This window comes from Physeter macrocephalus, chromosome 1 (genome assembly GCF_002837175.3).
Source record: "Physeter macrocephalus isolate SW-GA chromosome 1, ASM283717v5, whole genome shotgun sequence".
Classification (NCBI taxonomy): domain Eukaryota; kingdom Metazoa; phylum Chordata; class Mammalia; order Artiodactyla; family Physeteridae; genus Physeter; species Physeter macrocephalus.
Genome location: NC_041214.2, coordinates 46,826,259 through 46,847,798, shown reverse-complemented (window position 1 = coordinate 46,847,798; position 21,540 = coordinate 46,826,259). Strand labels below are relative to the sequence as shown.

The 21,540-nt window shown below is 43.6% G+C and overlaps 1 protein-coding gene across 1 annotated transcript; it reads left to right on the top strand.

Moving 5' to 3' along the window:
• The first annotated feature begins 658 nt into the window (after positions 1-658).
• Positions 659-10,646, top strand: LOC114483853 (thyroid hormone receptor beta-like). The gene is made up of 2 exons (XM_024115204.3): positions 659-1,188; positions 5,349-10,646. Exons 1-2 carry the CDS (start codon positions 753-755, stop codon positions 5,588-5,590), a joined length of 678 nt encoding a protein of 225 aa, XP_023970972.1. The 5' UTR covers positions 659-752; the 3' UTR covers positions 5,591-10,646.
• The last annotated feature ends 10,894 nt before the right edge of the window (positions 10,647-21,540 follow it).

Genomic DNA, 21,540 nt, shown 5'->3' with positions numbered 1-21,540 from the left:
TCATCGCGGTGCGCGGGCCTCTCACCATCGCGGCCTCTCTCGTTGCGGAGCACAGGCTCCAAAGGCGCAGGCTCAGTGGTTGTGGCTCACAGGCCTAGTTGCTCCGCGGCATGTGGGATCCTCCCAGACCAGGGCTCGAACCCGTGTCCCCTGCATTGGCAGGCAGATTCTCAACCACTGCGCCACCAGGGAAGCCCTCATTTTTTATTATTTCTCTTAGCAAAGTTTTGGGGTATTTTAAAGTTTATTATTAATGTTGTTATCACATTATCACAAATCCTAATTACCAGGGCAACCAAATGAGCTTAAAATGAGATTACCACACTGGTGGAAAGATCCAGCGTGTGGAGTGATTCTGGTGCCCGAGGTGCTGAGGAGAACGTAACAACCTAGGAGCCAGGAGGTCTGGATTCTGGTCTCACCTCTACCTCTGGCTCACAAGGTGACTGAGGAAAGCTGGGACATCTCTCGATCTTGTGGGTGACATGCATCTGTAAGCGACCTCCTCGTTCTTGGCCTTTTAAGAGATTTGGGGAGCAAACTTGCTTCAAAAAACAGAGCAGGGCAGTTGCCAGCTAAACGGTGGAGTCAGCTGTTGACTGTTAGAGCTACCAGACCAAAATGGGGGTGCATTTAGGCAGGTCTCGGTGGTGTAATAGACACCCCCATGACTAGCACAGTTTCACATGTGACTGGAATATAATGCAAATGACCAAGATTAAAGTTGGTAAAGATTACGAGCAGTCTGGAGTATGAAAAATGGTTGTGGACGTCTGCAGCCCAGCAGGAAGGGAAGGCCACGGGCTCACAGAGGGCAGGACGGGTGCTGCTTGCGGGGGACTGCCCCCGTGGCCCTGAAGGTCCCGCGCGCGCTTCCTAACTGGCATTTGTCCACCTGCTCCTTGCTGACGTGCCCTGGTTCTTTTCAGCTGCCATGCGAAGACCAGATAATCCTCCTCAAAGGCTGCTGCATGGAGATCATGTCCCTTCGCGCTGCTGTGCGCTACGATCCAGAAAGTGAGACTTTAACCTTGAACGGGGAGATGGCGGTGACTCGGGGCCAGCTGAAAAACGGGGGTCTCGGGGTGGTGTCAGACGCCATCTTCGACCTGGGCATGTCGCTGTCTTCTTTCAACCTGGATGACACTGAAGTCGCTCTCCTTCAGGCCGTCCTGCTGATGTCTTCAGGTGAGTGTGCCCAGACTGGGCATCCAGAGAGCTTGCGCTTGTCTGGTGTGCATTCAGATCACTTGATGAGTTTCCGGCCCCCCGGTAGCTTCAGAATCACGTCTCGCTCCCCTCCAGCAAGCGAGCGAGCCGGGGTTTGCCGATGGTCTGGGACCTGAAGGGAGGTGTCAGGCTCCTGATGCTTTCTGCAGTCTCCCCATGTAGTGGGGAGGGAAAAGAGGAGCCATGCTAAAGACTCGATGAAATGGTCCACCTTCAATAGATACTGCCCGGCCTGCCTGGGGCAGTTGGCCATCCTTGCCCCCTTCTGGTTTTGTGTGTATTGGACTTCGCACAGGATGCTGGTGTCACTCATACCCTTATCCTGTGTGGTGGCCAGGCTCTAGCATGGCCTTCCCTTTTCCTCCTCTTCTGATGTTCACCCCCTCCTGTTGAGTAGGTGAGAGCCCATGACTTGCTCCACTTGGAATCTGGGGAATTCAGTGTCACCCATGTGACTGCGTTACATTATATTATATGCGAGTCCCTCTTGGGAGCAGATGTGCTCTGACAACTCTCCTTGCTCAGGTGACAGGGAGCTGCTTGTGGCCCCTGGAAGCCGAGGGCAGTCTCCAGTCGACAGCCAGTGAGAAGCCAGGGCCCTCGGCCCATCAGTAGAATTATCCTTAAAGAAATAAAATGTGTAACTCATCTAAGGCCTGCCTGTGTGACCTCGAGTGAAGCTGCTAGGGTCTCTGACCTTCAGGGTCCTTTAAAATAAAGAAATTGAACAAAGTAAGTGCAGAGCAACATCATGTTGATTTTCTGTTTGGATCAAAAGTTACAGGATCCTGTGGAGAATTTATCTGGCACATGCAAAGAGAGAAAGGAGATGGGGAACAGAGGGAGATCCAGCAGAGCCTCAGAGCAGCAGCATTAAATATGAAGGAAAACACGAAATTAAAATGCACAAATTGCAATTTGAGCTTGATAGCAGATTCCAAAAGCCAGCATATTTTGTTTAAACTCAGAAGGGTGCATTGAGACAATAGCCCTGATTCTTCCTTTCAGATTAAGCAGAACCCTACTTAGAGTTTCACTAATACAGATATTTCAATAACTAGACACATGAAGCATGAATGTATTTGATCAGAGCCACAACCTGAGGAGAACCAGGCAGGGGGATGGTAGGGCTCCCTGGAGCTGTATGAGGAATTCATTCAGGTTTATACATTTCTTTTTTTTTTTTTAATTTTTATTAAGGTATAATTGACATATAACATTGCATTAGTTTCAGGTGTACAACACAATGATTGGGTATTTGTATATATTTCAAAAAGATCACCACAATAAGTCTAGCTAACATCCATCCCCATATATAGTTGCACATTTTTTTCTTGTGATGAGGACTTTTACGCTCTTAGCGACTTTCAAATATGCAATTACAGTATTATTAGCTATAGTCACCTGTACATTACATCCCCAGGACTTATTTATTTTATAAATAAATAAGTTTGTACCTTTTGACCCCCCTCACCCATCTCACCCACCCACCCCCATCTTCTGGCAACCACCAATCTGCTGTGTCTGTGAGCTTGCTGGGGTTTTGTTTGTTTTTTAGATTCCACAAATAAGTGTGATCATACGGTATTTGTCTCTCGCTGACTTATTTCACTTAGCATAATACCCTCAAGATCTATCCATATTGTTGCAAATAGTAAGATTCCATTCTTTATGACTAAATAGTATTCCAGGGTGGGGGGTGTGTGTGTGTGTGTGTGTGTGTGAATCACGTCTTCTTTATCCAATCATCCATCAATGGACACTTAGGTTGTTTCCACACTTTAGCTATTGTAATAATGCTTCAGGGAACATGGGGGGGTGCAGATATGTCTTTGACTTAGTGATTTTGTTTTCTTCAGATAAATACCCAGAAGTGGGATAGTTGGATCATATGGTAGCTCTATTTTAATTTTTTGAGGAACCTCCATACTGTTTTCCACAGTGGCTGGACCAACTTACATTCCCCAAAATAGTGCATAAGCGTTCCCTTGTTATTTCTTTTCTTTTTGATAATAGCCATTCTGACAGCTATGAGGTGATATCTAATTGTGGTTTTGATTTGCATTTCCTTGATGATTAGTGATGCTGGGCATTTTTTCATGTCCCTGTAGGCCATTGGTATGTCTTCTTTGGAAAAATGTCTATTCAGATCCTCTGCTCATGTTTCAAGTGGATTGGTTGGCTTTTTGCTATTGAGTTGTATGAGTTCTTTATCTATTTTGGATATTAACCCCTTATCAGATATATGATTTGCAAATATCTTCTCCCATTCAGTAAGTTGCCTTTTCATTTTGTTGACGGTTTCCTCTGCTGTGCAGAAGATTTTTAGTTTTACATAGTTCCCCTTGCTTATTTTTGCTTTTGGAGTCAAATCCAAAAAATCGTTACCAAGACCTAGGCCCGGTAGCTTACCACCTATGTTTTTCTAGGAGTTTTATGGTTTCAGGTCTTATATTCAAGTCTTTAATCCATTTGGAGCTAATTTTTGTATATGATATGAGACAGGGGTCCAGTCTCATACTTTTGCATGTGGCTATCCAGTTTTCCCAACACCATTTATTGAAGAGACTGTCCTTTCCCTGTTGTATATTCTTGGCTCCTTTGTCATGAACTAATTGACCACATATGCATGGGTTTATGTCTAGGCCTTCTATTGTGTTCCACTGATCTATGTGTCTGTTTTTCTGCTAATACCATACTGTTTTGATTACTACAGCTTTGTAATATTATTGTAAATCAGAGAGTGTGACGCCTCCAGCTCTGTTTTCCTTTCTCAAGATTGCTTTGGCTCCGTACAAATTTTAGCGTTGTTTAATCTATTTCTGTGAAAAATGCCATTGAATTTTGATAGGGATTGCATTGAATCTGCAGATTGCTTTGAGTAGCATAGACGTTTTAACAATATTAATTCTTCAAATCCATGAGCATGGGATATTATTCCACTTTTTGTGTCTTCTTCAATTTCTTTCATCAGTGTCTTATAGTTTTCAGTGCATAGGTCTTTCACCTCCTTGGTTGAATTTATTCCTAGGTATTTTATTCTTTTTGATGCAGTTGGGAATGTTATCTGCAAATAGTGACAGTTTTACTTTTTCCTTTCCGATATGGATGCCTTTTATTTCTTTTTCTTGCCTAATTGCTCTGGATAGGACTTGTAATGCTCTGCTGAATAAAAGTGGCAAGAGTGGGCATCCTTGTCTTGTCCGCTATCTTAGAAGAAAAGTTTTCAGCTTTTCATCATTTAGTATGATGTTAGCTGTGGGCTTGTCATATATGGCCTTTATTATGTTGAGGTACAGTCCCTCGGTACCCACTTTTACAACCCAATTGTTTGCAGCCTAGATATTCCCCCGTCATCCAGCCTTCTTTTGACATCCTTTTATCATTTTTTTGAAACTGCCTTGATTCCTCTCCTACATATTGTGGGAAGACCAGTGGTCCTCCCAAGACTTGGGAAGGTTTCCTGGGCTGTATATGGTCATGGTCTCCTCTAGCTCCAGCTTCCCACTGTGACTCTTCTCTGCACAGGGTGACCCTAGTGTGGCTCACGTCCCCTTTTCTTTTCATTTTAATTTCCCAAGACACCACCAACCCAGGGCTGCTACGGTAGCAACCAAAGGTATAAGGGACGGGAAGGTAAACAACTAAAATTTGATATTGTGCTGCTTTGTCTTCACCAGCGTTTCTTCCCATCGGACATTCCTCCTCTGGCATCCAGGCCTCCTGAGATCTTCGCAATCTCTTTTCACACTTCTCTCTTCTCTGCATGTCCATGCTTGTCAAAACCCTTCCTCAGTATACAGAGTATTTCAGCTCTCTAGGCAAGGCTTCTCTTTCTGTAGCCTAGGATGGAGGCATCGCCTTTCACACCCAAGGAGGTGATTTGTCTAAACTAGAGACATTTATCTGAACAAAGCATTGACTCACTTCATGTAAGTTACGCCACTCCCTGGTATCTTGGTCCCTGATGCCCCAGAGTTCCTGTAGCCTCCATGCCCATTCCTAGGAGTTCAAAGTCCCCAGATCGGCCCACTTCACACTAAAGGGCTTGAACTGGACCAGGCAAGCCTTCTCATTTCTGCCTCCAAATTAACCTCCGTCTTCTTTCTTCCCCTCAGACCGCCCAGGGCTTGCCTGTGTTGAGAGAATAGAAAAATACCAAGATAGTTTCCTGCTGGCCTTTGAACACTATATCAATTACCGAAAACACCACGTGACTCATTTTTGGCCAAAACTCCTGATGAAGGTGACAGATCTGCGGATGATTGGAGCCTGCCATGCCAGCCGCTTCCTGCACATGAAGGTGGAATGCCCCACGGAACTCTTTCCCCCATTGTTCTTGGAAGTGTTTGAGGATTAGACTGACTCATTCTCATAATTCCAACAGCACTGCTGGGTGTCATTTCATTCCATTGCCTAGCTCTTTTTTGTTTGTTCCTTTATTTCTTTGTGTTGGGAGGGATTGTTTGGGGGAAAGGGGAGGTAGTCCTTGGCCTAGACATGGATGAAATTGCCCCTTGAATGCGGGTACTTGTAACTACTGCATTTTGTTCTCCAGTCCTTTGATGTGAATGCTTTGGAGGTTTTACAGTTGTGGAGGTGGCAGGGGACAATCATTAATTCACCAGCACCAAGCCATCACCAGCTCCCATCTGTCCCAGTCAGAGACTGGAGCAAGCAGAATGGTGCGGCAGAAGACTAAAGAAGACTTAAAACCAAGACAATATCGTCATCTTGAACCGATCCTGATTTTTGCAGCACTCAGATTAGCACATTGCAGACCACCTTTGGTTAGATGTGGCTTTCAGCTTCCTAGGGAAAGGTCTGCACAAATTTTTATCTATTCAAGAGCATGCTGTTTTCAGCACTCTTTATTCTCTCTTAGCAGCCTAACCTGGAATGTATAGGAATATTTGTTTCCCAACAATTAGCTGTCCTTTCACTATAATTATTACAATCCTATGATTTAATTCGAGTTATACAAGGGCATGACTCAAAGGTGTGCAGGTGTTTGACTGATTGAGGCCAACTAGGAAAATAATTTCCTTCAGTAAGCCCAAAGAAATTCAAAGTCTTCACGAATGTCAGTGACTCAACAGTTTCCAAAAATTCACCTAGTGTTACCTCATAGTAAGAAGGCTTCTTACAGTTTAGGCTCAGAGAAAATTCCCACAAAAATCAAACCTATTTTACAGTGTTGTCGCTGTTCGGTGACATCTGACCCCTCACCTCCCAAACTCCTGAAGTTATTCAGCCTGATTGCATCTCTGCTGAGCCGACAACTCATCTCCCTATGGATCAACCCTTCTAACCAAGGAGCGATAACAAGCTGAAATCTAAGTCTTGTTCTGGAGGGATGCCGGGGAGAGATTAGTGCGGTTATGTTCTAAGTTGAAGGAAATGCAGAGCTCTTAGAGCCTCCTCTCATCCCGATGCTCTGAGGTTGCTTCCTTCTGGTCTTAGATCCTCAAGCTCTTTGCTTTACTCACAAGTGTGTCCTAGGCCCCTTTTCCCTCCGACTCTGAGGCTTGGCTCTCACCAAACAAAGCCTGGTGCGGCCACTGACCCTCTCTGTCCCTCTGATAGCCTTGCCCTGAAAGACACTCAGAAGAAAACACCTGTAGACCATGCACACGAACCCTCACTCACCACCCCCCCCTGCCCAACCAGCCTCCCCAGGGACAAACACTGGAGTAGGGTGTGCCCAGACAGCAAATGGTGCCCCTGGTCGCTTCAACGTCAGAAGATGGGCAAAGGATATACCCATGCAATCGAATGTATCTCATTCTTCACTGGCATGGTAGACATAAACTATTCCTCTGCCTGCCTTGTACTGCCTTATCCTGGAAGTATTTGGGAAAATAAGCCATATCAGTGAAACTTGCCTAAAAACTATGTGGATTAATTCTTTTTTAACTGGCCCAGAAGTCAGGGTGCCTGAGTTCTAGTGTGTGCTGTCACGTGGTAGATTTGTGACCTTGAGTCTTGGTTTTCTCACCTGATGAATAGGTCATGAACTCTAAAATCCTTCCCATCCTTAATACTGTACTAGTTTGGGGGACGGGAGAAGGGGGGATCAGGTTCTTTTGATGGTTTCTTTCACATTCAAATTTCTAACTTTATTAGACAGAAATTGTGGCCCTCTTAACAGTTAAGGAAAGTATATTTGGTGTTGATTCAAAATAGGAATTTGACATACTTCTCATCAGTTATTTAGAGAAAGGCATGATGGCTTTGGGAAAGGAAGAAGAACAGCATTAAAAATCCCAAGTGTGACCAGAAATAATCTGGGAGGAAAATGATTTGTTTAACGTGCTAAAGCAATTATACTGGCTTCTGGGGAGGAAAGAAAACAAGAACAGCACTATGGAACTTGCTAACCAGAGAAGGGAAATAGGCGGAGAGGTTGAAATTATGAACATGAAGTTCACGGGCAGATTGCTGGCTTTGACTTATCTACAGTGTTTTGGTTCTGTTTTCTTAGGCAGCCTCTAGCCAGTCTCCTCAAGCCCTCATGTTAACATCTCAGCTCCCTCCGTTGACTCTCCTTGGAGAACTACTCTTTGAAACAAACATAAGCGCTTCATCACCTTCTCTGCTCGGGGGCAACTCTGAGAAGCCTTTCAGGGTGGGGCAAGTTTTCCCTCCGAACGAAGGAGAGAAAAGCAAACGGGGATCCTGGAGGTTCTCCTCGGTCAGCAAAGCTCCCCAGGAAAGTCCCCTCAGTTTGTTTGACAGAGATTCCCCAGTGCATCAGACACCCCCCAGATTCAGTGTAGCTACAGAGCCTGATCTAAAGCTGCACTGGAATACTTTAGGGATTAACATGATTGGCCACTGGCCCAGCAGTTTGGTAGATCTACAGCGACCCAACCAGCCCCAAGTAAGTATGTTTGACCCTTGGCTCCCTACATGATTGCCTTAAACAGGCAAACTCCTGATCTAAAAATCTTGTCGAAGGCTGACTACTTTATGCTGAGTAGGACAAGCCTTCAGGTACTTCAGGTTGAAAGGAAAGGCCATAAGGACTGAAAGCACAACCCCAGTGGTCAAGGTGACTCATTCCTTCTGTAACTGGTTGAGGTACTTAGTGCACCTCAAGACTCCATCCTATAAAACTCGATTAGGAGGGATCTGCTCTGGATTCTTTTAAACATTTTTTTCTTATGTTGTCCAGACTTTCAAATCAAATGTGGACTGACTGAAACTCTTCCCAGTGGGGAGACATCCCAGTAGAGGAGAACACACCGTACAACTGGGATTCCTATTTATAAATCACTTAAATTTGGGGTGTCCGGTATGTGTGTGTGTGTGTGTGTGTGTGTGTGTGTGTGTGTGTGTGTGTGTGTGTGTGTAACCCTCAAGTGTACTTTGCTCTTCAATTAGACGTGAAGCGTTTCTAGAAATAGTGACAAAAGTTAAGATCTTTTCTTCTTTACGATTCTGCTCAAAACACCACGTGCCGCCTCCGAGCTTCTTCTAGTCATATGAGCCTCGGTCCTCAATGGCACACTTGCCGTGTTGCTGCCTCGGCCCTGTGATGCCTCTCACCTGTGCCCCGAGAGACGCCTCTTCCACCTGCAGCGCGGTCATCGGACCGCCCAGCCCGGCTCCACCCCCGCGTCGCCTCTGAGTGAACAGGGGTGCAGGCTTGGTTCCTCCTCAGCCCTAACCCCCCTCAGACCCAGCCTCCACGAACTGCGGATGCCCTCAGAGCATGTCACTGTCCATGATACATTTTTATTCTATGGACCTCTAACCCATTCGTGTCATGTTGACCTTTTGCTGCATGAGTCATAAAATATGAAACTGGTCTTATGGTTTTTGAAACGTAGCCAGCATTTGTAAGGCTAAACCTTTTTCGTAAACTGAATTGAAGTGAATAACCAGGCCACAGTTCCTCTTCAAAAGGAGAACGCTTACAGACATTTGAATCTCGTTGTCCTTTCCAATGGCTACGGCATCAAGGTTCTAAAATAAGCTCGTAATTTTTCCTGTTATTTTAATAATATGGAAATATTAGCATAGTGTTTCTTTTGATAGGGACAGACTATAATCCATATTTAAATTTTATAGAGAAGAAATTTTATTGTACTGTGATGTAGATATTTATTATCCAGGTAAGGATTTGCCCGGTGTGTATTTTTTACAATTGAAACATTTTACTTTAATCTTTAAAAGAAAAATAAAAACTTTAAACACGCACACACACACACACACACACACAAACAGACTAAGGGAAAAAAAGGTTTGGCCTTATCACAGAAGTTTTACTGTGCTGTACAAATGTTTGCAAATGCAAAAAGTGTGCATTTCTAGTGTGTTTCTACATTCATTAATGCCGCCTTCAAGAGCAATATCGTGCAGATAAAATGCTGTTTGTGGCTTTCTGTTGCACAGTTAAAGCTGACCCACCTTATGCACAAGACAATCAGATTTAACTCTGTCCTCCTCAGGATGCAGATAATACCCATGTACGTTACAGAGCACAATGCAAGACAAAGGAAGACACTTTGATTACATGTGTATTGCTGACATAGAAGATATCAGGGCATGCATGAGTTGACATTATGCCACTCTTTTCTTTTGGTTCTTCCTAATTGGCATTTTTCATTTGATAATAGAGCCAAATTAGTTATGAAGCCTTTCTTCCGAGAAAACACCTTTTTCCCCCATCATGTTTTCATGTCCTGAGAATCAGAAAAATTCAACAGAATAGGAAAAGATTTACAGTCATCGGATGATTTGTTTTGCAAACGGTGTTAAGTGATATTGCTAGATCGGTAATATTTTTTTCAGCCTAAAACTCTATTGAAATCTGTGATCAAAACGTTTTAAACTATCCAAAACGAAAATTTGTATATTTGGGAAAAATGGATTTTTACATAGCTTTTGTATGCAGATATTAAATTGTAATTATGACTATAGCGGGCGTAGATAAACTCATAAGCTACAATTCTAAAAAAGAAAAAAAAGAAAAAGCTTATAACGGATATAATTTCCTGTCTCTTTCTTTAAATATTATTATTTTCTACATAAGCACGGGGTTGCCTACTCTTATCTCGCTGCTTCCAAAGGAAGGAAAACAGGGATGTGAGGGCATTTGTTTCATAAACATCCACTAGAATTAGCAAATTTTCTTGGGAGGAGGGCATGGGGGGATGGAGGGAAGTAAAAGGCTAATGGGAGATATCCTCTTTGGAAGGGGCCACAGAAATGGGGTGAGGAGGGAAGAGTGAAGTTTTTGCAGCTGAAGGACTACATTCATCTTTTTATCTCAAAATGTTCTAGAATATTATCAATGGAATTATACTACCATCAGCTATCAGTATATGTCTCAATCCCCAGTTCTCTGAACACATATGAGTTAGGACTCTTGCTGTGATTGAGTGGCAAAAAAAAAAGCACCTAATGGGAATATATTGTCCATAGTATCTGGGAAGTCCAGGAGTGGGATGGCTTCAGGTGTGGCTGGATCTGGGCACTTAGTACGTCAGGATGTGCCTCTTTTCATCCCTCTGTGCAGATTTCCCTTTGTACAAATTTCCTTCAGGTGGACTTCATGCTCACATAGCCTTTCCTCCTATGGTGGCCCCTGGTAGCTCCAAGATTATAGCCTTCTAGCTCCAAACCAGTGGAAAGAGAGTTTCTCTTCCCCAACAGTTCCAGTGAAAATCCTGAGCCTACTCCTCATTGGCCCAAATTGAGTCGTGTGCCCATTCCTGAGCCAGTCACGGTGCCAGGGAGGACAGATATGCAATTAGCTTAATCCTCTGAAATCCTGGAACTGGGTGGAGGAAAGAGGGATAACAAGCCCCATCTAAACTGGACCAAGGGTTCAGTCAGGAATGGTTCCTCAAAGAATATTCTAAGTCTTACTACTATAAGAAGTGGGAGGAACAGCAAGCAAGCAAAAGAACAAATGCCCACAGCAATGGTTCAGTCTGAAAGCACATCCATTTCTGATTCAGCAACAAGTCTCCTGAACAGAGAGGAAGCTCAGCATGATTTGGCCAGGTCGTGCAAGACCATCTTCTAAGGGGCCAGATGAACCACTGCATCTCCGGATGGTTCCTGTGGGACTGGGGAAATAATTCATCTACCAGCTGTCTCCTCCCACTATCAAAATGGGACGGACACCCCTCTGCCAGATTGTACATGCCTGGCCACAGAGCAGCTCTGGGGGTGTCTCTTGCTTGGGAGAAAAAGCAATTCCCCCAAGTGGAGAAAGTTCTCTCCACTCCCACAGCTGGGCACAGTCCATCTAGACTGGGTGACAGACCAGGTGACGAGTGGGGTGAAACAAATGGCCCAGGCCCTGGGCAGACAGCCGGGGTTAGAGGATCTGCAATGATCTGATACAGGGCTCCTCCAGCCACCAAGTTCTATGGCTGTCTGGAGAAGGGGCACCAATTCCAAAGAGAATCGTGAAGCTCCACAAACAGCCAAACCTATATTTCACTGTACCATGAATTTGGATGCATACAGGCTTTTAATTTAATATCAACTGATCATGTAAATTGTCCACTTGACTACATTTCCTAAGAGTAGCTGAAAGACCTCAATAAACCATTGATTTAATTAAATGATACTAGTTGTTCTTACAAGGCCAAATTTTTTTTTCCATATAAATATCTAGCTGAAAATTTTGTAGAAGCCAAGAGAATTTTTTTATTTTTTCCGTACAAAACCTCACTTTGGTGCACACATGTTTGGAATCAATACATATGAAAAGTGAAGTCAGATGATGTGGCATGAAAACTCTTCTTTTTTACGATAGACTGAAACCATCATCTTTATTTTCTTTTGACTTGTTTGCACTAATTGCAATGAGGGAGGGCAGATGCATATAGAGTAAACCATCTTCAAGTTAGCAAGTTTGAAAATTCTTGTGCCCACAAATCCCAACAGATATAGAGACGTGAAAAACACCCCTCAGTTTTACCCCGAATCCCACAAAGATGCTGCAGTTTTTTGTGTTGTAGATATGCAGGTTTATTTGAATTCTAAGGACTTTATAATTTTCTGTATGGGCATCTTTAGCCTCGAAGAGAGCTTTGAGGATTTCTTTCCATTACCTGGAAGCCAAATAGGGTCTTTGTAACAATAAATTATTTCAAAAGATGAAGAACCCAAAACCAAGGATCATTCATCGGTACGTGAGCTGCTTTGTGAGAATCCAATAACACGTTTCAGGAAGTTCACCTTCATTTTCTCCAGTACTTTGGTACAAATAGCACTCATCATTCACTCTCCACTCCAGAATCCCAGCAGCCTTCCCAGAGGATGGGCTGGGTGTTGGTGCTGCCTTCCGGAATTCTCCACTGCCACAATGGCATATATAGTAACAGCCCACCACGTAATGAACACCTACTCAAAGTCAGGAATCATACTAGACCCTCTGTATTATACCTTTAATCCTCCAAGTAAAAGCACAAAGTAGGTGTTAGTATCCTTATCTGACAATGAGGAAATGGAGTCTCAGTGTGAATAAGCAACTCATCCAACATCACACAGTGGACAAGCGTCAGAGCACATGGGGTCCCAAGATCCGTATCCTTTTTACAACCTGCACTATTAAGACCAGCATAGACTTAGCTCCTGAAGAAAGAGCAAAGGCAACTCTGCTCTGGAAATGTTTACCACTCCCCTTCCAAAGAAGCTCCCCTACCCTAATGCAAAAAACACACGCGTCCTGAAGAACAGCCACCTGGCCTCTCATTAGGTGTTGTCTATTGCAAAATCACTCATGGGCGTTGCAACACTGAAGAGTAATTTCTCTTGGCAGGACCTCTTTATAACCCAGCTGACTTCTAGAGGTGTCAGTCTAACAGGAGGACATTTTGTTTGGCTAAGCATTTGGGGGTCCGAGTGACCAGTTAAGTTTGGGGAGAGCCAAAGTGCTCTGCATAATGAAAGGAGAATTTACAGCAATGGAGGTTGAGGGGCTACAGAGAGGACACGGAGAAACACTTAAGATTCAAGATGGGACATCATGAGACAACTCCCTCAGCTTTAGATAATCAACTTAAAATTGTCAAATGCATGGTGCGGGTGAATTTCTTTTAGAAACAAATGAAAAGGGACATTCAGTTACCATCTTGATATGAAACAAGAGAACCCCAGATCAAAGGGGATCTTGATAATACATTATCCCAGAATTCATGGGGGTTCCTTTTTTTTTTTTCAGGCCCAAGGAGCACTATTTATTTATTTATTTATTTTCTAACATCTTAATTGGAGTATAATTGCTTTACAATGGTGTGTTAGTTTCTGCTTTATAACAAAGTGAATCATACACATATGATACATACATATGTTCCCATATCTCTTCCCTCTTGCATCTCCCTCCTTCCCACCCTCCCTATCCCACCCCTCTAGGTGGTCACAAACCAACGAGCTGATCTCCCTGTGCTATGCGGCTGCTTCCCACTAGCTATCCACCCTACGTTTGGTAGTGTATATATGTCCATGCCACTCTCTCACTTTATCTAGTTTCAAAAAAATTGAAAGAACAGTTTTTCAATGCAATTTCACCTAGCTCCAAAGACAGGACTCTAGCTGACATCTGGAAGATACATTTATTTAAGGCTGCACATAGACATGAGGGTAAGTCACTAAATTGAAGGTCCTTGTGGAACTTTCCACAGGAAAGCAATAAAAGCCTCTTTTATCCAACTTTCACTCTTATCTGCAATTAAAGACAGCAAAAGTCTTAAACCAAATATTTGCAACCTAACCCAGATACGTTAGGGAGAAAATTTTTACAATACTGGTACCATCTGGGGCTTCCCTGGTGGCGCAGTGGTTAAGAATCTGCCTGCCAATGCAGGGGACACGGGTTCGAGCCCTGGTCTAGGAAGATCCCACATGCTGCGGAGCAACTAAGCCCATGCGCCACAACAACTGAGCCTGCGCCTAGAGCCCGTGCTCCGCAACAAAGATGAGCCACCACGATGAGAAGCCCGCGCACTGCAATGAAGAGTGGCCCCCGCTCACCGCAACTTGAGAAAACCCGCGTGCAGCAACGAAGACCATGCAGCCAAAAATTAATTAATTATTTTAACAAATATATATATTGGCAACGTCTGAAATGTCATGGGATTAGTATCAGAAATATACAGGTAGGTTTTCCAAATCAGTAAGAAAAAGACATGAAATGCAATGGAAAAATAGAATAGTCACAGAAGGAGAAGCCCAACTGTATACAAAGCCCAACAGGTATACAAAGAGATCCCCTACCTCACTAGTAATCGGAATAGGAAAACCGACACCACTTTACCCACAGAAAATACCAAGTGTTAATAAGAATATGAGGAGATGAGGACCTCATCTCCTGCTGAAAGTGTCCATTGTTCCTGTGGCCAGTGACTCTACACATAATTCCACTCCTGGCAACACACCTCAGACTCTCACACGGATCTACAGGCATTGTCATCCGAGCATCCCAGACTTTGCAGTACCAGGGAGTCCAGGCTAGGGAAGAGGAGAAGAATACTAGGTGGAGGGCTTCCTATCATGGAAATCACCATAGCATCAGCAACACTGAACCAGACCTGCATACAGAAACCCGTATGAAACAAGACAGCACCATACCACTGATGTAAACTACAAACACCTGCAAAGGAACTCCATATTTTTACGGGGAATCATATGTAACCAAGGACATATATCAAGCACATTAGACTGGGTGCCTACGTGGAAGACATGAGGAGAGAAAAAGAAATAAAGCAGGAGAAGGGTCGCAACAGGCTGGTGATTCTAACCATCACGAAATGAGAAGGATGCTAATCTCAAGTCCTGCACCTAAGGTCCCCCTCCCTGAAACTGCCAGCCTTTATTTACCTCTTCCCTGAGTCACTCCTCTTCCAGTATTTCCTAGGTGCTGCTGGGCATTAAGTGATGAATCCTGGTAAGGCACACAACCCACGGCTTCAGAACCCAGGAGATGAAAGCAGAGCTAGCCTGGAGATGACTAGGGGAAGAAAAGAGAGAAAGGGGTAAAAGTCCTGCTTAATAAATGGTCTTCCAGCTGCCAAGCCTATTTTCCAGCGAACTCTAATGTGAAACTCCAAAACGTGAGAAAGAGACAAGGCTCTGGTTAAACAGCTCTGTCCATTCAGCCATCCCAAATCCCCAAAGCAAATCTGTCTCTAAGGACTCCCTAAATCTGCATCAAATTTCCGGAAACCTCTGATCTAGAAACCCTTACATTCATAAGCTAAGTCTGGAGTGATGAATGGCAAGGTCAACTTTATTTAAAGGGCCAGGGTAGAGCCACTAATTCTCCTTAACATGAAGCCACAGTCTACAGAGAGACAGGCCTGGACCTAAGGAAAAGCCTCCTGGGACAGGAATGGGAAACCTGAGAGATGGTCTGTATCCTTTTAAACCAAAACTAACACACCTCTTTAATTTTTGTGAGTCTGGAACTGATATTCTATTTGTTTGTGCCACGTAAGCAGGTTAACCAAATTTAAACTAAGCTATTTCTGTTTCTTTTGAGTTCCTCTAATTCGGAGGGCTTATGAACAGGGAACCAAACCATTTCAAATGGGGAAATGATCCAAACAGAGAACAGTTAGCCTGCAGAAGACTTCAGACAGCATTCTAGCTCGCATGCAAGACACCTGCCAGGTAGAACAGGAAATCAACTTGTTCTGCGTTGCTTCCAAAGAGTGCAGCCAGAATGAGTGAATGGAAATTACTCAGAAGTTAATATTGGCCCAGAAGAAGAAAGAATGATGTCACAGTTGAACTGTCTAAAGTAGAAATGGAGAGGACCCCATCACTCAAGGGGTTCAAGCCAAAACTACACTCTCATCTGATAATGAGGCAGCACGAAGACTAGAAGGGTCAAAGCCAGTGACCTCTCAGACCTCTGCTCCAGCCCCAGGCGACATCATGACCGCGTCCTAGAGGGCCTGCTCTTCACACCTGCTCAGTTTTTAAGCTGTCCTTAAAACTATATTTTAGGTTCTCCGCAAGGAAACACGTGGGATGAACCTCAGTTAGACGTGACTTCTGGTGCCACTTACTTTGAATGTATAATCATCCCCTGCAAAAGCAGACGAGCCAGGAAAATAAAGTCTACCATCTGTCTCTCCATGTCTTTTTTCAACAATCATCCTACTAGCTCCAGAGAAAACCTTCTGCGTGCAGCCACGAATCAGTCAGGCTGATTTGAAACGATCACCAGAGAGAATAATGTGCCAGCATCAAAGAGCAACTCTAAAGTGAGAAAAAATACAGCAAATAAATTCTAGGATCACCTGACACACTGGGAACATTATGTTGCCAGGGGTTCATCATAATTATGTTGAATACAACAGTCATTATTAAGCATCTCCGTCAAAACATAAATCTTGATTTAACTGCATCTGGTTGAGACTCTGCACATTGGTTGTTTGCCCAGGCACGAATTTATCTTGACCAAAATTAGTCTTAATCTGCTTGGCTTGAGTAATAATGTGGCCATAAACCATAGCCAGTAGACAGCTTGAGAGGCTTCTCCAGCAATTCATAGATTAGAGAAGAGGAGAACTTTGAAAAATTACTTTGCAAGGAGTTGACACCTCTCCTGCATCTCAGAACACCATGACTCAGTCCAAGCAGTGTTAGCAAAAGCCATGGTTGCCCCCTACGGAAAGGTTTCCAGGGAGTGAAAAGTGCACGATAGACAGAGTCAGGGCAGGAGGTCTGGACTACGTTGAAGGTCTGCTGTTGGCACTGTTTCTTCTGCGTGCTGCCTTGTGAGATTCAGAGCTAAGAAGATGGCTTATTTTGAATGTCTGTCAAAAGCGGTCATGATTAGATTCTGACCACTCCAAATCACGGTGGATTACAAGCAAGACTAAAAATGTGCTGGTGCAACTTTTTCCTTCAAAAAAGCAATTATGAGTCGCATGTTTACAAGGATGGGTGACATCTAGTTTGTCACAAAAACATTTCAGTTGCAATCAGCCTCATCTTTCCCAGGAATCCCTTCATTTCATATCCAAGGGCTGGCTTCTCTGGCTCCAGAAATGAGACCACACTTTCCCTGAAAACATGCACAGATATATCTCACACAGACGGGGAAACTGGGGCGGGAGGAGCGAACAAGCAGCAGCACAATTCCAAAAGTATGGTGTCTGTGGCATATAAATATAAAACTGCTGACCCAAGACATTCAAAGAATTTCTATTCTGGACTTCCCTGGCGGTCCAGTGGTCAAGACTCCGGGCTTCCACTGCAAGGGGCACGGTTCGATCCCTGGTCGGGGAAGATCCCACATGCCACAGGGTACAGCCAAAAAAAAAAAAAAAAAAAGAAGAAAAGAAAGTCTATTCTTAACTTGAACCCAAGTATCCCTGGGGTTGCTGAGGACATAGTTTCAGAAGTAAACAAATTTTTATTTTAAAAAGTATTCATTTCTGGTTTCATTCCAAAAGTAATTTAAAAACTTCTCATAGGGGCTTCCCTGGTGGCGCAGTGATTAAGAACCCGCCTGCCAATGCAGGGGACACAAGTTCGAGTCCTGGTCCAGGAAGATCCCACATGCCACGGAGCAACTAAGCCCGTGTGCCACAACTACTGAGCCTGCGCTCTAGAGCCCACGAGCCACAACTACTGGCCTACACTCTAGAGCCCATGAGCCACAACTACCGAGCCCAGGAGCCACAGCTACTGAGCCTGTGATCTAGAGCCCACGAGCCACAACTACTGAGCCCGTGCACCACAACTACTGAGCCCACGTGCCTAGAGCCCGTGCTCCACAACAAGAGAAGCCACCACAATGAAAAGCCCCGCACCGCAACGAACAGTAGCCCCCGCTCGCTGCAACTAGAGAAAGCTTGCGCAAAGCAACGAAGACCCAATGCAGCCAAAAATAAATAAATAAATAAATTTTAAAAAAGAAAACTTCTCATAAAGCATAGTTTTGATCATCCAGATCAGCTCAAAACCAAATAAGAAGTTTCAATTATTCATTTGCATTCATGTTTATAATACCTTTGATGTCAGATAATAATACTTTAATTGTTGCAAGATAATTAGGACCAAAAGAAAGCAGACTTACTACGTAAATGATGCAGTCACAACAAAACCCATAGCATCATGGCTTACTGGCCTGTGAAGGGTTTGGCAGTGGTCAAGGAAAAAAAGTAGTGGGCAATGTCAGTTACTGCGATTGAGGATAGAGTCCAGGCTTCATAGATCTGGGGCAGGTGAGAAGGATCAGAGAGGTATTTGGCACATATACAGGTAAATTTCTTAAAAGAAAATGCATCGCAGTCTTAATTGTATTTTTCCATTAATTATTAAAAGCAAAGCAGTTGCTTTGTCAGTGAAGGGAGTGAAGATATTTGCAATCATTTCCCCGAGGTGTCTTTATTCCACCTTGATGATGGACAGCTTGTGCCATAGGTGAGGTAATCTAAAACAAGGCAGATTTTCTTGCCTGAGGCTAAAAAACATTTCCTTGATTGCTGAAGGGAGACCAGAAATGAAATGCGTTCAGACTCTGATGGATCCTGAGAAGAAACCCTGCACCTGTCCCATCTAGGAGCCCAAAGTAGGAACAGAAACTGCAGTTAAGTTTGGGGCAATCAGAGCAGAGAGGACTTGGCCTCCCATTCTTGAACGAAGGCGATGAAGTCAGCAAGACCCCACAGGAGAAATGGATGTGTGTGGACGAGCTCCCCAAGCCTAAAAGTAACAAAGAAGTGGCTGGACAATTTTGTAAGGTTGAGAGAGGCCCCAAAGTAGCCTGAGTTTAAATAATGCCACCACAAAATTTCCCGTAGCCCGATGTGACATAGGAGCAGTGGAATCATCACTGGCACAGTGTACCTAAGAATAGCACAGAAACCAGCTGAGAGTGAGAGAGAGATTGACTGGAAACAGCTTGGAATGAGGGCCCCTGCTGGGCCTGCGTGGACCAGCAATGGAGCACTGGAGGCCTCAGCTGACTGTGGAGTGAGGGCAACACAGACCAGCCGCCCCACCCAGGACTTGACACCATAATGGAGTTATTCTCCGGTGTTATCGGGCGTCGGGATTACCCAGAGAGCTTGCTAATGCACACATATTTAGGGGCCCCGCCCCCAGAGTTCCTGATTCAGCAGGTCTGGGATGGGGACTGAGAATCTGCATTTCTAACACGTTCTCAGGTCACGCTGATGTGGCCTCGGGACCACACTTGGAAAATCACTGCTAGGATGCACCCGAACCCCCTAACTTATGTGAAACCCAGATATAAGTGGGAACTCCCAGAGCTCATACAATGTGTATACGTATGGGAAGATACTGACATTTCTCATACACCTGCACGTGGGAACTAAGATTTGTATCCATCACAGAGATACAGGCAAATAGTTTCCTAAATCTCTACTTGGTTATTTTCTCCTCTGGAAAGCATCACTTCCTATTCTATTGCAGCACTGAATAGAATTCTTAAATATACCCAGTAATAGGTTAGTGATTTATTTCTTCAACACTTAATGAAATCAAGGTCATTGGTGTTGGAACCCACTGTCTAAAGTATTCTAAATAAATTATAGACAGGATAGCAATGATTATTTTTTTAATAGATCTTTATTGGAGTATAATTTCTTCACAATACTGTGTTAGTTTCTGTTGTACAACAAAGTGAATCAGCCATATGCATACATATATCCCCATATCCCCTCCCTCTTGTGTCTCCCTCCCACCCTCCCTATCCCACCCCTCTAGGTGCTCACAAAGCACCAAGCTGATCTCCCTGTGCTATGCGGCTGCTTCCCACTAGCTAACTATTTTACATTTGGTAGTGTATATATGTCGATGCTGCTCTCACTTCACCCCAGCTTCCCCCTCCACCCCCCGGGTCCTCCAGTCCATTCTCTATGTCTATGTCTTTATTCCTGCCCTGCCACTAGGTTCATCAGTACCATTTGTTTTTTAGATTCCATATATATGTGTTAGCATATGGTATTTGTTTTTCTCCTTCTGACTTACTTCACTCTGTGTGACAGACTCTAGGTCCATCCACCTCACTACAAATAACTCAATTTCATTCCTTTTTATGGCTGAGTAATATTCTATTGTATGTATGTGATATGTGCCACATCTTCTTTATCCATTCATCTGTCCATGGACATTTAGGTTGCTTCCATGTCCTGGCTATTGTAAATAGTGCTGCAATGAACACTGTGGTATATGTCTCTTTTTGAATTACGGTTTTCTGAGGGTATATGCGCAGTAGTGGGATTGCTGGGTCATATGGTAGTTCTATTTTTAGTTTTTTAAGGAACCGCCATACTATTCTCCATAGCGGTTGTATCAGTTTACATTCCCCCAACAGTGCAGGAGGGTTCCCTTTTCACCACTCCCTTTCCAGCATTTATTGGTTCTAGATTTTTGATGACGGCCATTCTGACCGGTGTGAGGTGATAGCTCATTGTAGTTTTGATTTGCATTCTCTAATAATTAGTGATGTTGAGCATCTTTTCATGTACCTCTTGGCCATCTATATGTCTTCTTTGGTGAAATGTCTATTTAGATCTTCCATCCATTTTTTAACTGGATTGTTTGGTTTTTTTGATATTGAGTTCCATGAGCTGTTTGTGTATTTTGGAGATTAATCCTTTGTCCGTTGTTTCATTTGCAAATATTTTCTCCCATTCGGAGGGTTGCCTTTTTGTCTTGTTTATGGTTTCCTTTGTTGTGCAAAAGCTTTTAAGTTTCATTAGGTCTAGTTTGCTTATTTTTGTTTTTATTTCCATTTACTCTAGAAGTCAAAAACGACTTGCTGTGGTTTATGTCAAAGAGTGTTTTTCCTATGTTTTCCTCTAAGAGTTTTATAGTGTGTGGTCTTACATTTAGGTCTTTAATCCATGTGGAGTTTATTTTTGTGTATGGTGTTAGGGAGTGTTATAATTTCATTCTTTTACAGGTAGCTGTCCAGTTTTCCCAGCACCACTTATTGAAGAGGCTGTCTTTTCTCCATTGTATGTTCTAGCCTCCTTTGTCGTATATTAGGTGGCCATATGTGGGTGGATTTATCTCTGGGCTTTCTATCCTGTACCATTGATCTATATTTCTGTTTTTGTGGCAGTACCATACTGTCTTGATTACTGTAGCTTTGTAGTATAGCCTGAAGTCTGGGAGCCTGATTCCTCCAGCTCCATTTTTCTTTCTCAAGATTGCTTTGGCCATTCAGGGTCTTTTGTGTTTCCATACGAATTGTAAAATTCTTTGTTCTAATTCTGTGAAGAATGCCATTGGTAGTTTGATAGGGATTGCACTGAATCTGTAGATTACTTTGGGTAGTATAGTCATTTTCACAAT

Excerpts from the sequence above, each read along its gene's own strand:
- LOC114483853 (XM_024115204.3), top strand. The coding sequence starts at position 753 with ATGAAAAATGGTTGTGGACGTCTGCAGCCCAGCAGGAAGGGAAGGCCA. Across the intron at positions 1,189-5,348 it reads CGTCCTGCTGATGTCTTCAG|ACCGCCCAGGGCTTGCCTGT; the intron begins GTGAGTGTGCCC and ends TCTTCCCCTCAG.